The sequence below is a fragment of the Balaenoptera borealis genome (genome assembly GCF_965194805.1).
Source record: "Balaenoptera borealis genome assembly, chromosome: 16".
NCBI classification, from domain to species: Eukaryota; Metazoa; Chordata; class Mammalia; order Artiodactyla; family Balaenopteridae; genus Balaenoptera; species Balaenoptera borealis.
In genome coordinates, this window is record NC_138872.1 from 47,334,933 (window position 1) to 47,349,838 (window position 14,906).

The following is a 14,906-nucleotide window of genomic DNA, read 5'->3' on the forward strand; positions in this document are numbered from 1 at the left end:
TCATTTAACCATTCCCCAATTATAAAGTGATCATTTAGAAGGTTTCTCCAAGTTTCACTTATAATTTCTCAATTATAGAGAAAGCTCTCTGAAACTACTCTACCAATCCCTTTGTCACAAGATTTTGTAGCAGCTTTACTGAGGCATAATTTACATACAGTTAAATATACCCATTTTAAATGCGCAGTTTGATGAGCTCCATAATATTTTGTAAGAATGAGACTATGTGAATAAGACAGCTTGAAAAAGTTAAATTATAGAAAATGGACGGTATTGACATTGTTCCTGTAACAGATCTACTGTTCACTTTCTATTGATCGAGTTGGTCCTATCCCAAGATGGAAGTGTGGGGAGCAGCTCCATTGCCCATTTCTCCAGAAAAGCCTCCAGATTTGTATAGGTGATGCACCCCTCCCCCACCCAGCCCTGAGCTTTGGGACCTGACCCAAGGGATGCCAACCAGCAGCCTCTGACCCGGTGATGCGTTCAAAGTCAGCCGGCAGAGGGCCAATCTGAGCCACTGAGATGCAGTAAGACTTCTGTGTTGGGGCTTCTGAACAGAAACATCCCCACCACTCTTCACCTGGTGGACTTAAGTGATAAAGGGTCTGGAGCTACCTCACTCATCCTGCAACCACTGTGTCTGAGAAGGGGTCAACTCGGAAGAGACAGATCCAACAGGGCTAATAAACCACGTATGAAACCAGAATTGCCCTCGGCGTCTTCCCTTGGTTCTGTGTAGTAATAAATTCTCCAGTTACTTAAGCCTATCTGATGGGTTTCAACCACCTGCTATATCCAAGTTTGGTGTAGGAAAATTCCAAAATTTAGGCCATGTGAGAAAGGAAATTAAAAATCACCCATGACACTCCTCCTACCACCCCGAGGCAACCACGGGCCATCTTTAGCGCCGCTGGCAGGGTTCCCCAGGAGGCAGCCTCACACAGAGATCCGCATGCTGGGGGTGATGAGGGTGGCTCCTGGGACCCTCCACACCTATGGGGAGGGGCAGGGCAGGACGGGGCAAAGGGGAAGATGGACTGCAAGCCATGGGGTCACAACAAATGCCCAGCTGACACCTCGGGGCGTCCTGGCCCCGGGAAGACCCTTCAGAGGTGTCCCTACCCCCTGCTCCACACCACAGACTAGTTGCTGGATGCAGGCTGCCCTCGGGAGGGCGGACCTTGGGCAAAGCCCTCTCTTCTGTCCAGGGCAGTCTCCTCGGCGGGGGACCCAGCTTCGAGCTGGTGGCGCCCACACATCCCGCAGGTGCGAAATTAGTACTGAACGAGGGGTCCTGGGCGGCATGAACTACATCTGCACGTGTCCTTTTAGTCTACTTTGTTCATGCATTTTTTCCTTCTTTAGAAATTTTGGTCATATTTAAATGCTGTTTTATTTATTGATAGGTTTTCTACCCTAACATTACATTCTGAGCATTTTCTAATCATTAGATATTCTTAAAATGAACTGTAAGCATAGTTATAGATTACTTCCTATAGGTACCATAAAGTATTTAAACATTCTCTCACTATTGGATGTTTAGAGTATTTCCAATGTTCTTTAATCCTCAGATGTAAATTTTTGTTTGCATCTCTGCAACAAGTTTCCTAGGATATGTTTCTATCTAGGAGTGGAAGTAAAGAGTGAAAGAATATAAACTACCTTAATGTTCCGGCCAAATTGCCCTTTGAAATTTTATGTCTATTTACATTCTGACAAGAGTTACATTTTTCTCATTAGAATTGAATGTTTCTATATTCTAATTCTAGCCAATTGACCAAAAATGATGTCTCATTCTTTCTTTTGTTTCTTTTCTCTTATTAGCAATAAGTTTGAAGATTTTTTAATACCCATTGATTTTTTGTTCTTTTCATATGCAAACAGTCTGGCCATTTGTGGGGGGGTAGTTTTTCTATTTTGGTGTTAAATAGTCTTCTTATTGATTTATTAAAGCTCTTTATATATAAAATATACCAACCTTGTGTCTGTTATATTTGTTAAAAATATCCTTCCATTAGTCACCTGCATTTTAATTAAATTAGAGTGGTTCTGAAGTTTCATATAGTAAAAAAAAAAAAATTCTTAATTTTTTTCTTCCATGTTCTAAAAAGACCTTCCCCATCCTGAGGCACAATAAAGTTCAATCTTCACTCATACTCCTTGTCTAGAACTCAGTGTTCTTCCTCAGGAAAACTTCCTCTGACTGGGCTGAATCTCCTAATGATACGTCTCCATAGTCCCACAGACCCACTGCTGGTACACCCATCACAGCTGCAGTTTTACTTTTACAGGAGTGTTTATAAGCTTTGAAAGGATGTGGGACACACCAGTAGGCTGTTCACTGCTGTATTCTCAGAATCTGGCCCAGAACCTAGCACTGTAGGTAACAGTTTCTAATTTTTAACTATTGCAATATCTACATTTAACTCTTCAATCACTTGGGAATCTATTTTACTGTAGAATATGAAGAACATTTCTGTCTTTATTTTGTCCCACCATTTACAAAATAATCCTTCCTTTTCTCACTGTAACACAAACGCCATCATATACATCAGTCTATAATACCTTTACACACAGACATGCGTTCAATTCTTATTCTATTGGGGTCTGCGGTGGGACTCTTTCTTGTGTTAACTTGTTCCACCCATAGAAATGTCAACATGGCTATTGTTTTGACTATTTTGGAGTTAGATTATGCTCTAATATCTGACTGGACCAGCAACTTTCACTATGACTCTTCCTCTAAATGGACTGGTTAAAATCACTTGATCAAGTCCTCCGCCAATAAGACAATTTTAAAAATAAATCATTAAATTAAAATGTCACGGAGCTCCTGTTCCATTCTCTTTTTTTAACTTCATGGACTATCTTTTGGCCAAAGGCACGTCTGCTTACTTGAGCAATCCTGCCCGATGGAAGACGTAGAGGTCCTGGTCCAGGGTGCAGTTGTTGAAGGGGACGATCTTCACGAAGTTCTGTATGAGGACAAACTCAGGGGTGAGATGTGGCAGAGAAATGATGCAGAAGTTCTTGTCCTGGCGTGATTGGAGACCAGATAAAAATCATTTATCACTAAACAAATTCCTGCCGTAAAACACTAAATAGGAGTAAAATGTGTAAAGGAGATGATATTCAAGTTAAAGATTCCTATCATTTGGAAAGTAATCAGAAAATTCAGGGGATAAGCAATTGCAAGAATATGGAGAAAATATCTGTGTTTGACTGAAACCCGAATAAAGGAATATTGTGAATCATAGGACCCAGTCAGCATAGCTCTTTTCCAGAAGTAGAGTTTTAAACTAAGGACGTTTGCGTTTGCAAATTCACTTGTATCCAGGAGCGACGAGGCTGCACAGTATCATGGCAAAGGCCCTGGGTTTACCAAGTGATGCTGCACCAGCCACCAGCCGTGGTCCCCACCTCTGGGAGATGAGAGCGTGGTGCTCCAGGCCTTTTCTGCTCTAAAGTCCTGTGATTACACATCAATGGATGTCTGTGTATTTTATCAGGGCACGGTCCCACCTGGGTGATGAGATCTAAGGGTAGGTTAACCTGGGCAGTGGGATCTGCGTGTCCTGACCTGTATCTGCGCTGTCCAATATGCTGGCCAGGAGCTGAGTCTGGCCACCGAGCATTTGGAATGTGGCTAGTGAGACTGGGGAACCGAATTTTTAATTTTATTTCATTTTGATTAAATTTACATCTCAAAACTGATACTTGGGAACCCTCCTACGTTGTTGGTGGGAATGTGAATTGGTGCAGCCACTATGGATAACAGTATGGAGGTTCCTCAAAATACTAAACATAGAGCTACCATATGATCCAGCAATCCCACTCCTGGACATATACCCAGACAAAACTCTAATTCAAAAATACACATGCACCTCAATGTTCACTGCACTACTATTCACAATAGCCAAGACATAGAATCAATCGAAATGTCCATTGACAGATGAATGGATAAAGGAGACGTGGTATATATACACAGTGGAATACTACTCAGCCATAAAAAAGAATGAAATAATGCCATTTGCAGCTACATGGATGGACCTAGATATTATTATACTAAGCGAAGTAAGTCAAAAAGAGAAAGACAAATACCAAGTGATATCACTTATATGTGGAATCTAAAACGTGACACAAATGAACCTATGTACGAAACAGAAACAGACTCAGACATGGAGAACAGGCTTATGGTTGCCACGGGGAAGGGGGTGTGGGGGAAGGGTGGACAGGGAGTTTGGGGTTAGTAGATGCAAACTATTACATATGGAATGGATAAACAACAAGGTCCTACTGTATAGCACAGGGAACTATATTCAATATCCTATAATAAACCATAATGGAAAAGAAAAGATAATAAAATAAAAACTGATACTCAGTTCAGTTATTGGAAAAGCTTTATGTATGTTTAGAACAATTTGGGTATGTGAATCTACTCATTCAACTGTAAATTTTATGAACTCTAAAAGCAGAGCGAGGATTTCTGATGACAATTTAGTGCTTGTATTGAGATGTGCCCTAAATGTAAAATACACGTTGGATTTTAAAAACTGAGAAAATGAATGTACAAGATCTCATTAATACTTTTGCATACTGATTACATATTAAAATCATTAAATTTTGGACATATTGCATTAAGTAAAATATATTATTAAAATCGATTTCACCTGTGTCTTTTTACTTTTTTTTTATAATGTGGCTGCTGGAACATTTAGAGTTTGTTGTCTATGGGACAGTGCTGCCGTGGACTGTCTGTGCTCCTCACGTCCACCGTGACCCTCTCTGCCAGGTGCCCGCAGAAGCAGCCTGCTCTTCCCAGAGCTAATTTGTCCCTTTGGGATCTCACCTCCTCCTGAACCCTGTGAAGGCCTTGCCTGGGCGAATCCAAAACCCTGGGGACACGTGTGCAACCCAAAGGAGTGAATCACTCTTTGACCTGATCTTCCTTCTTTCTAGCAAAATAACACAGCTCCTTCTGGGGAACTTGCGAGTCACATTGTCGAAATATTCAAGCTGAAAATAAGGACTAAGTGCCAAGCCCTGGGGGGCTTCCTCTGGGAGAAATGTGTAATTCCTACCATATGATCCAGCAATCCCACTCCTGGACATATACCCAGACAAAACTCTAATTCAAAAAGACACATGCACCTCAATGTTCATTGTAGCACTATTCACAATAGCCAAGACATAGAAACAACTAAAATGTCCATTGACAGATGAATGGATAAAGGAGATGTGGTATATATACACAATGGAATACTACTCAGCCATAAAAGAGAATGAACGTAGTGAGTTGCTTCAACATGGATGGGAGTGATTAAGGATGAAGTAACAAAGGTATTTTGTTTCTGTCGCCCCATATCCTGAAATAATTAATTAAAAGTAAACATGTCTTTTACTATCTTAAAGCCAGCATTGCTTTTGTAATAATACTGAAGATCTGTCTCTGCATGGACTCCAAAATAGGAATGAACTGAACTTACTGAATTTACTTTGGGGCATCTCGGAGGGAAGCCGGCTTTGCAAACCCTCCCTCAGGGCCATCTACAGTGTTTTATGAGCTTCGAAATGCCTTAAAATTAATTCAAAAAAATTACGATGGAGAACATCATTGCCAAGTCTTCATCATCTTAACAAAATGAGGAAATACAATCTATGATCACATAGCTTTCAGGCAACAGACTTAAACCTATTTTGGTTTTTAGCCTTGGTATAAAGAACATCAAGGAAAAATAAAACAATAATAATTTGCCCGTAATTAGCTAACTGAAGAAGTGCGGTTGTCGACTTGACTAAACTGATAGACCAGCCATGGAAAAAGTCTTAAAAATCCTATTAAGGAACCTAAATTGTCTTCCTGCCCCACTTTCTTCCCTCCAACAAAGTGATGAGAGGTTGGTCACAATCTCTATCCCTTGACGACCATGAAACAAAAGTGGAGGAGGTGGCCTGGACACCCTGAGGTGGAGAACCTTGTTTGCACTTGGGTGCCTGCCTGGGGCCATCCACCAACCAACCGTAGAGGGTCAAGTCAATCCCATGTGTCAGGCGACACCAACCAGAAGATCAACTGCAAGTTCCCACTTTCCTACCCTCAGAAAAGCAATCTAATGGTGTCAGCATTCTTTGAGCCAAAGCAAACTATAAAGTAATACAACAGTCTAACTCACTTTAGAGTAATTCCTGACATTTTCATATACTACCAGCATTCTATTCATGATTTGATTCTAATAAGACACTGATGAAGCAATCTCTAAATTAAATTATGCATTGAAAGAAAACTATTACAACAGCATGACTGAAAAATTATTGAAAATGTCAATCTTTTCTACTTTTAAGAGTTCAGGACATGTCATTCAACCTTTTTTTTCAGAACAGAGAAGTGGTTCCAACCTTAACATTCATAGCAGATTAAATGTTTGGACAATGAATATGGCATCCAACTTTTTAATAATTTTTCTAGCTTATAAAACCAATTATATTACTCAAAATTCAACATGTACTTACAGGAAAAAGACTGAAAACAAAATTCATAAAGTCCAGTGACCTGTAAACAAGACAGTAAAAACTGTCACTGACTTGCAAGCAAATGCAGCATCAGTGCACATTTAAAGAGACCTATGGCTCTCCCCACTTAGGCAGTGATTAGCCAACCAGTAACCAGAATTTGTGTCTAACTGAACAGTAATCAGCTGCAGAAGACATAAGCTTCAAATGTCAGTAATGAAGTATTTTTCTAGAACCAAAAGTACTATTATAGCAATTAAAAATCTCTACACATTCAAAAAGCAAGATAGTCATTCTGTGGACATGATCCCTCCCTTCCTTTTAGGAGGCGCTGGGGGGGAGACATGGGCATATTATAAGCTACTCTGATCTTTTTCTCTTTTATATGCAAAAGATTTTCTGACCAGCTGCAGGTGTGTATTTATAGGCGAACCATAATGGGTCATCAAATGTCTGTTGAAAATTCAAAAAGCACAATCTTATCCGAATGCACAGGGGAAAATAAACATACACGACAGATCTAGAAGGGTTTACAGCCTTTTTAGATGTCTGCAATATAATTAGAATAAAAAGATTTCCCTTTTCAACCTTTCAATTGAATTTCAATTCCAAAGAAATCGAAAACTCGAGAGGAAAAAAGTCCAAGAAAAGCATGGTTCTAAGGAAAGCTAGGAGACCAGGAATGTGATTAAATACATCCTCTAAAAAGGGAGTGTCCAGCAGTGCTCTTGGTCGTCTTAAAGATACTCTGGAACCTTCCAGTCTATCAAAGTGGGCCAATCTTTCCTCTTCAACATTGTTCTGTGGGCGGAATGGTGGACTATGTGGGCATCCCAAAGGGGCTGTGGAATCTAGGCACCGAGGGCAGGGGTCCAATCCAGACTACAGGGGGCAGCGAGCACTGAACACGGGGGTGTTCTGGAGGAACAGGAAGCCTCGTGTGCCCGGCACCAGGCCTCCTACCTCTGGCAGCTGCCCTGGATTCTTGTTTGGTTTCCTGCTAACACTCTTCTCAGATTGAGACTCCAGCCCCGATTCAGTGGGGAGCACAAAGCAAGGGACAAAGCCATCATCATGGCCTGGCCTGGCCCCCCGCCATCAGCTCAGGAATAGGGTAGAGGGTAGAGCGAGAAGCCTGGCCTGTGATTGGGGTATCTAATAAGTCCTAGATCAAGCCACATTGAAAATTGGTCCCACCACTGGATTATCCTTTCTTACGTGAGGCAATTATTCCATTTTTCTAAAGCCAGTTTCGGCTGGATTTTCTATTACTTGCAACTAAAAGACTCCAGACAAGCAGCAACCTAAACCCAAAGTCCCCCCAAAATGCAAACTCTAGAGAATGGGGAACAGCATGTGGCTAAGGAAGGGATGATTTTCCAGACCCTGGGCAGCCCAGTTCTGTGGGTCTGACCCAAATTTTATGGGCTGGAGTCTGGAAGTGGGGCTCAGGAATCTGTGGTTTTTAAAAACTCCCCAGAAATGAGGATGGGCAGCCAGGTTTGGAAACCCTTGGCTCTGCAAGATTCAAGTGTTGGGCCACCAAGGCCAGGAGAAGGTCTTCGCGCGGCAGACACAATGGGGACCAGCACTTGCCTTGCTTCGTGCTTCTCGTCAATACAAAACAGCTGGATGCAAAAGGCAGTGGAGGCGCCCCTGTAGATGGGGCGGAAGTTGCTGGTCTCTTCGGGCAGAGAGATGGATGCTGAGCTCGTATTGCTGATGCAGTAATCCGTGTAATCCACACTGTACTCTTGACTGAGTTTTTCTGTGTGCTACAGCAAGGAGAGAGGAGGAACTGAACTGGGAATCCTATTTATTTCCTACCATTTAATGGGCTAGTGGCTGCCTTGTCTCCACAAGACACCGTTCCCAGGACAGATGTGACTGCCTCACCTGAAACAAACCGTCCCGAGCCAGGCCCGGTTTTAAGGAGGTGTTCTTAATGAGATTTCAAAATTGTTGAGGATGGAAACAGGTTCTCACGCCAAGGTCAGAAAACGAACCTGAGTCTTTGATACGAGAACCATATTTTAACTGCATCACTGGATAGAGGTTAGAGTGTGGGACTATTACATGCATATTAATTCCATAAGCAAAACACCTCTGTCCCCAGTTTTCCCTGTGATTTTGTGCTACAAGAATTTTTGGATCTTGGGGCTGTTCAGGTGGTTTGCTAGTGAGGGGGGGGCCCCGGGAGCCAATTGCCCATAGCCACCTGGAGAATTAGTGCTGAGTCCCGTCAGGTCTCATTTTCAGGGCATCGAAGGAGGTGTTACAGCTCAGTGAGAGGAACATGATTCACTCCGAGATCCTCTCGGAGTTCTTTGAAATTGAAGTAATGCATGCATATAGTAAAAATTAAAATAATATTAGCATTAAAAAGTTATAAAGAAAATCAGGAGCCTCCTACTACCCCATTGACTAGCATTTTCAACTTTTTCCTTTCTTTTGGCCTTTACCTCTATATTTCTGAATACTATCATGCTGGCTTCTGTATTTGGAGAACAGGGCGGGAGGACAGGGCAGGGGTTCCTGGAGAATCCCACTGATCCGCCTATTCTCTGTCTTTCCCCATCACACAGCCTCGCACCGTGCACTGGATTTGGAGCTGCTTCTGCTTGACCCTTCAGAGAACTATCACCTGGTCCTTTCACTTGGGGGGTAGTTGACAAGCTAAGTGTCCTCTGCAGGGAATCTATTGTCCCCAACACTGCCCGGCAGACTGTCACACAGAGCCCTCGCCCCGCCTTCTGCAGAAGCCCCAGGGCCCGGGCTCTTTGTGGGCACACGTGGGGAATCCCTCCTCATCATGGTGCCCGGCCTCCACCTTCCCCAGCTGTGAAGAGCCAGTGCAAACCCCACCATCGATTTCCTTCTTTCTAAACACCTTTAAAGTGCTCGTGTTCCAATATCTCCTCTCCCAGTCTTCTTGTCTGTGTGGATTTGTGCCCTTATTCTTCCCTTACGGTTATTTCGGTGGTTTTTTCCAGAAGGGGGAGGAGATAAACATGGGAGATCAATCCTCCTTGTTGACCCGGATACCCTCTGGGATGCCAGTACATCTAATGCAGTATGGACCACCCTGAGCCCCTCCACACCCTCGTTTGGGTCCCTAAAGGAATGGCTACCCTCTTAGAAATACTGGAGAGACATTGCTCCCCTCTGCTGCGTGCCCTGCTCCCTCCTCCCTGGGGCACGAGGAGTGGGCACCCTAATGTGGGTTCCCCAGAAGCAAAAGGAGCTAAGTTCACGCGGGGAGCAATGCCAGCAAATTCTGCGAGGCGGGTGGGCGAGTGAGGAGGGAAGGGAAGGACCCCAACGCGGCGCAATGAACAAGTGGGTTACTTGTCAATCCCGCCAAGACCTCGGGGAGATGTGGAGAGCACCCCTGGGAGCCGTCCTACCCAAAAGGCAGAGGAGCTGGGGGCTGATTCTCCAACTGCCCCTGGAGGTGGCGACCTGCCTGCAGGAACAGCCCCAGGGAAAGAGCAGGCACTGAAGCCCCCATCCTCAGGGTGCTGGGGGGTGAGCAGTGCCAGAGAAGATGGTAGTGGGCCTGCAGCACATGCTAACGTGAGGCTCAGAAAGCGGACCTGTGCCCGCCTGGGGCCCACTCCTTCCAGAAGCACGTCGCACTCCTGGCAACTGGTGGAAGATGCTATCACCCCTTGGCCTGAATCTGTAACAGGAGGAAGCAGTTCCTGGAACCAGAGATGCGTGTGAATGACACATCAGACACATAAGTGTGTACATGAATGTACTCTACGTAGAGCAGGAGAAAACTCTTACAGACGTTTGCCCCTCCAAAATGTTTTCTCTCTAGACAATGGGAAGAAGAGAAAGATTCTATTTACTGAAATGGTTGCAAATTATTGATGTAGAAAGTGTAACTTCTAGGACAGAGCTGTGCAAGGGATACAGAATAAAGGTCTAATGACAGTGGAGTGAGAGTTCACCGAGGGAGGCTTTGTGGAGCAGGTCCTAAGTAAGGAGGCGGCTCTGAACTGGGAAAGAAGGCGGGAGGCCTGGCGAGGAAAGTGCACGAAGACGCAGGTGGAGAGGAGTGAGCCGCACCGGCCCCCTCCAGGGCCCTCGCAAGCCCTACCTCCGCTTCACTACTGTTTCCACTTTGGACTGGTGATAAAGCTTCCTCCATTGCGGCTTCTTCTGTGCTTTTTCTCTGCAAAAGACAAAGGCAAGACATGAGAATTAATCAACACCCACAGTGGTTCAGAGCCCGAGCTCCGTATGAGCTGCCTGGGTCAGATCCTGGCCTCCATGCTTACAGGGCACGTGGCATTGGGAAAGTGAGGGCGTCCCAGTTTCCTCATCTGTACAAAGGGGCTAAGAGCAGCACCTACCTCATAAGGTTGTCCTGAGGATAAAATAAGGACAGGTGGTTGGAGAGATGCTTAGCATCTTCTGACTCTCTGTCGATGTTAGTTATTCCTCCTTTATTCTTATTCTTCTGTGTAACTTAAAAGATGCACTAGGGCTTTTTTAAAAACTGCTTTATTGAGGTTTAATTGACATACAGTAAACAGCATATATTTAAAGTGTAGCTTTTGAAAAGTTTTGACCTATAATAATATCACCACGATAAAAATAATAAACATATACATCACTCCCCAAAGCTTCTGTGTTTCTGTGTGGCTCTTCCTCCCACCTGGGGCCACTCTGCCAACCACAGGCAAACAATGATCTGCTCTTTGTCACTGTAGATTATATGCTGAGTCTATTTCTGGATCTTCTATTCTGTTCCGTTCATCTATTTGTTGACCTTGACATCATTACCACACTGTCTTGGTTACAAGAACCTTATAATAAATCTTGAAGTCAGTAGCATTAGTCCTACAACCTTGTTCTCTTTCCATAGTTTCTTTGTCTGTGCTAGGTCCTTCCCACTTCCTCATGAATTTTGAAATCACTTTTTCAATTTCTCTAAAAATTCCTCCTGAAATTTTGACTGGGATTTCATTGATCAATCAACAACTTGACAATATCAAGTTCTCGAAATTACGTACAGGGGATATCTCTCCATTTATTTAGGTCTTACTTCATTTCTCTCAGAAATGTTTTGTAGTTTTTAGCATACACAAAATACTTAAATCTGACAACATCTTTTGTCAGATTTAAGTATTCTGTGTATTTGTACTGTTCTAAATGGTATTTACTTAAATTCCTGATTGTTCATTGCCATTATACAGAGATAAAATTGAACTTTGCATGTTAATTTTGTGTATATTCTTTTAATTCTTTTCTTGTCTTTTTTCACTGGCTTGAACCACCAGAATAATTCTGAATAGAAGTGGTGAGAACAGACATTCTTGTCTTGTTTCTGATCTTGGTGGAAAAGCACTCAGTCTTTTACCAAGGATGATGTTAGCTATAGGTTTTTCAACAATAACCTCTATCAAATTGAAGAAGTTCTCTTCTACTCCTAATTTTCTGAGAGTTTTTATGAGGAATGAATGTGAATTTTCAGATACCTTTCCTGCATTTATGAGATAAACATATAAGTATTCTTTTTTAGAATGTTAATATGGTGAATTACATTGATTTTCTTATGTTAAACCAACCTTGCATTCTCAGACTAAACCCTACTTGATCATGACATTGTCCTTTTAATATCTTGATTCAATTTATTAAAAGTTTTATTTGAATTTTTCCATCGATGTTTATGAGAGCTGTTGATTTGAAGTTTTATTTCCCTGTGATGTCTTTTGTTGGGGAAGAACATACTTTAGATGACCTGAATCCTTTTAAATTTATTGAGACTTCTTTTCTAGCTTGAAATATGATCTAACTTGGTAAATATTCCATGTGGATGTGGGAAGGTGTATTCTGCCGTTGTTGGGTAGAGTTAGGTCAAATTGGTCAACAGTATTCTTAAAATCTTCTACATTCTTACTGATTTACTCTCTACTCATTCTATCAATGATTAAGGGAGGGATATTGAAATCTCCAAATATAGTTGTTTGTTTATTTATTTATTTATTTGTCTTTGCAGTTCTATCAATTTTTACTTCATGTATTTTGAAGTTCTACTATTAGGTGCATAAATATTTAGGACTGTTATGTCCTCTTGACCTTTGTTATCCCTGGTAATATTCCCTTTTCTGAAATCCACTTTGTCTGAAATGAATAAAGCTACTCCAGCTTTCTTTTGATTAGTGTTACCATGATGTATCTATTTGCATGTTTTTCATTTGAACCTGTTGTATCTACTCAAAGTGCATTTTTTGTAATCCACATGTAACTGTTTTGCTTTTTAATCCAATCTATATCTGCTTTATACATTCTTTAATTGGGGTATTTAGACTATTTTCCATTTAATGTAATTATTGATGTGATTAGGTTTAAGTCTGTTATCTTGCTGTTTGTTTTCTATTTGTCCTATCTGTTCTTTATTCCCCTTTTCCTCTCTTTTTGCCTTCTTTTGGAGTAATTGTATATTTTTATGATTCCACTTTACCTCTTTGTAGGCTTATTAGATATAACTTTCTGAATTTGATTTGTAACTTTCGTGTTCTTTTAGTTTATAGTTTACATCTTTAAGTCTATCTTCAGGTGATAAAACATCACTTCAGGTGTAGTATAAGGACCCTAAAATAGGGTCCTTACATTGTGCCCTCTTGGCCTTTGTGCTGTTCTTGTCAGATGTTTTTACACATGTTGAAAGCTCCACACTATGTTGTTTTTATTTTATTTAGGCTGTCAACTATCTTTGAAAGAGATATAAATAATAAAAACAAAATCTTACACATTTACCCATTTAGTTACCATTTCCAGTATTCATCGCCCTCTGTGTAGATCCAGATTTCCATCTGGCATCATTTTCCTTCTGCCTGAAGGACTTCCTTTCACATTTCTTGTAGTTGGGTCTACTGGTAATGAATTCTTTCCCCTTTTCTGTGTAGGCAGAGTCTTTATTTCACCTTTATTTTTGAAAGATATTCAATGGGTGTAAAATTCTCGGTTGACAGTTTATTTTCTTCCAGTTCCTTAAAGATGTGACTCCACCGTCTTTTTTTGCTCACATTGTTTCCAGCAAGAAGTCTGCTGCCATCCTTATCTTTGGGCCTCTGTTCCCAACTTGTCCTTTTTTTTTCTCCCTCTGGGTACTTTTAAGATTTTCTTTTTATGACTGGTTTTCCACTATTTGATTATGATGGGCTTTGGTATAGTTTTCTTCATGTTTCTTGTGCTTGTTATTGGTTGAGCTTCTGTCTGTGGGTTTACTGTTTTCATAACATTTGGAATTTTTAAGTCATTATTTCTTCGAATATTTTTTTCTGTTCCAACATCTTTCTCCTCTTCTTTATGAATTCCAATTACACGCATATTAGGTACTTAAAGTTATCCCACAGCTCACTGATACACTGATTTTTTTTTTAATTCTCATTTCTGTTTCACTAATCCCTTTTTCTGCAATGTTTAATCTGTGGTTAATCCTTCCAGTGTATTTTTCATCTCATGAATTGTAGTTTTAATCTCTAGAAGGTTTATTTGGGGTGTTTTTACAGGCATACGTTGGAGGTATTGCAGGTTCATATTCCAGGTTCATTCACCACGATAAAGTGAATATTGCAATAAAGCAAGTCATGTGAATTTTTGGTTTCCCAGTACATATAAAAGTTATGCTATACTATACTGTAGGACGTTAAGTGTGCAAAAGCATTATGTCTTTAAGAAAAAAAAATTCCAAACATTGTGATTTAATCTACTTGGGTGCTGGATAATTTTGTATTCCTACCAATATTCTTTTTTATTTTTTTTTAAAGTACACCTGAATTATACATTATTTAATTTTTATTTTTTTATTTATTTATTTTTGGCTGTGTTGGGTCTTCGTTTCTGTGCGAGGGCTTTCTCTAGTTGTAGCAAGCGGGGGCCACTCCTCATCGTGGTGCGTGGGCCTCTCACTATCGCGGCCTCTCTTGTTGCGGAGCACAGGCTCCAGACGTGCAGGCTCAGTAATTGTGGCTCACGGGTCCAGTTGCTCCGTGGCATGTGGGATCCTCCCAGACCAGGGCTCGAACCCGTGTCCCCTGCACTGGCAGGCAGACTCTCAACCACTGTGCCACCAGGGAAGCCCTACAAATATTCTTGAACTTTGTTCTGGAACTCAAATTACTTGGAAGCAGTTTGGTCCTTTTGGATCTTGCTCTAAAGATTTGTTAGATAGGACTGGAGCAGTGCTCTCTCCAGAGCTAATTATTCCTCGCTACTGATGCAATACCCTCTGTGCATTCTCCCAATGCCTTGCGAGTCACAGGGTTCCCTGGTCTGGCTGATGGAACACGCACTATTCCCAGCCTTGTATGAGCACTGTGCACTGTTAATGCTAATCCTCTTGGGAAGTTCTTTCCTCAGCCTGATCCTCAGTA

The 14,906-nt window shown here is 41.7% G+C and overlaps 1 protein-coding gene across 2 annotated transcripts in view; it reads right to left on the reverse strand.

Annotated features, from left to right (window-relative positions):
- CFAP61 (cilia and flagella associated protein 61) overlaps positions 1 to 14,906 on the reverse strand; it is a 258,593-nt gene that overhangs the window by 177,316 nt on the left and 66,371 nt on the right. For both annotated transcript variants that reach the window (XM_082359538.1, XM_082359537.1), the window contains exons 10-13: positions 10,622 to 10,696; positions 8,110 to 8,288; positions 6,514 to 6,553; positions 2,899 to 3,038 (exon numbers count right to left, since the gene is read on the reverse strand). In XM_082359538.1, the coding sequence (XP_082215664.1) occupies positions 2,899 to 3,038; positions 6,514 to 6,553; positions 8,110 to 8,288; positions 10,622 to 10,696 (434 nt within the window). The remainder of the gene's footprint in view (positions 1 to 2,898; positions 3,039 to 6,513; positions 6,554 to 8,109; positions 8,289 to 10,621; positions 10,697 to 14,906) is intronic.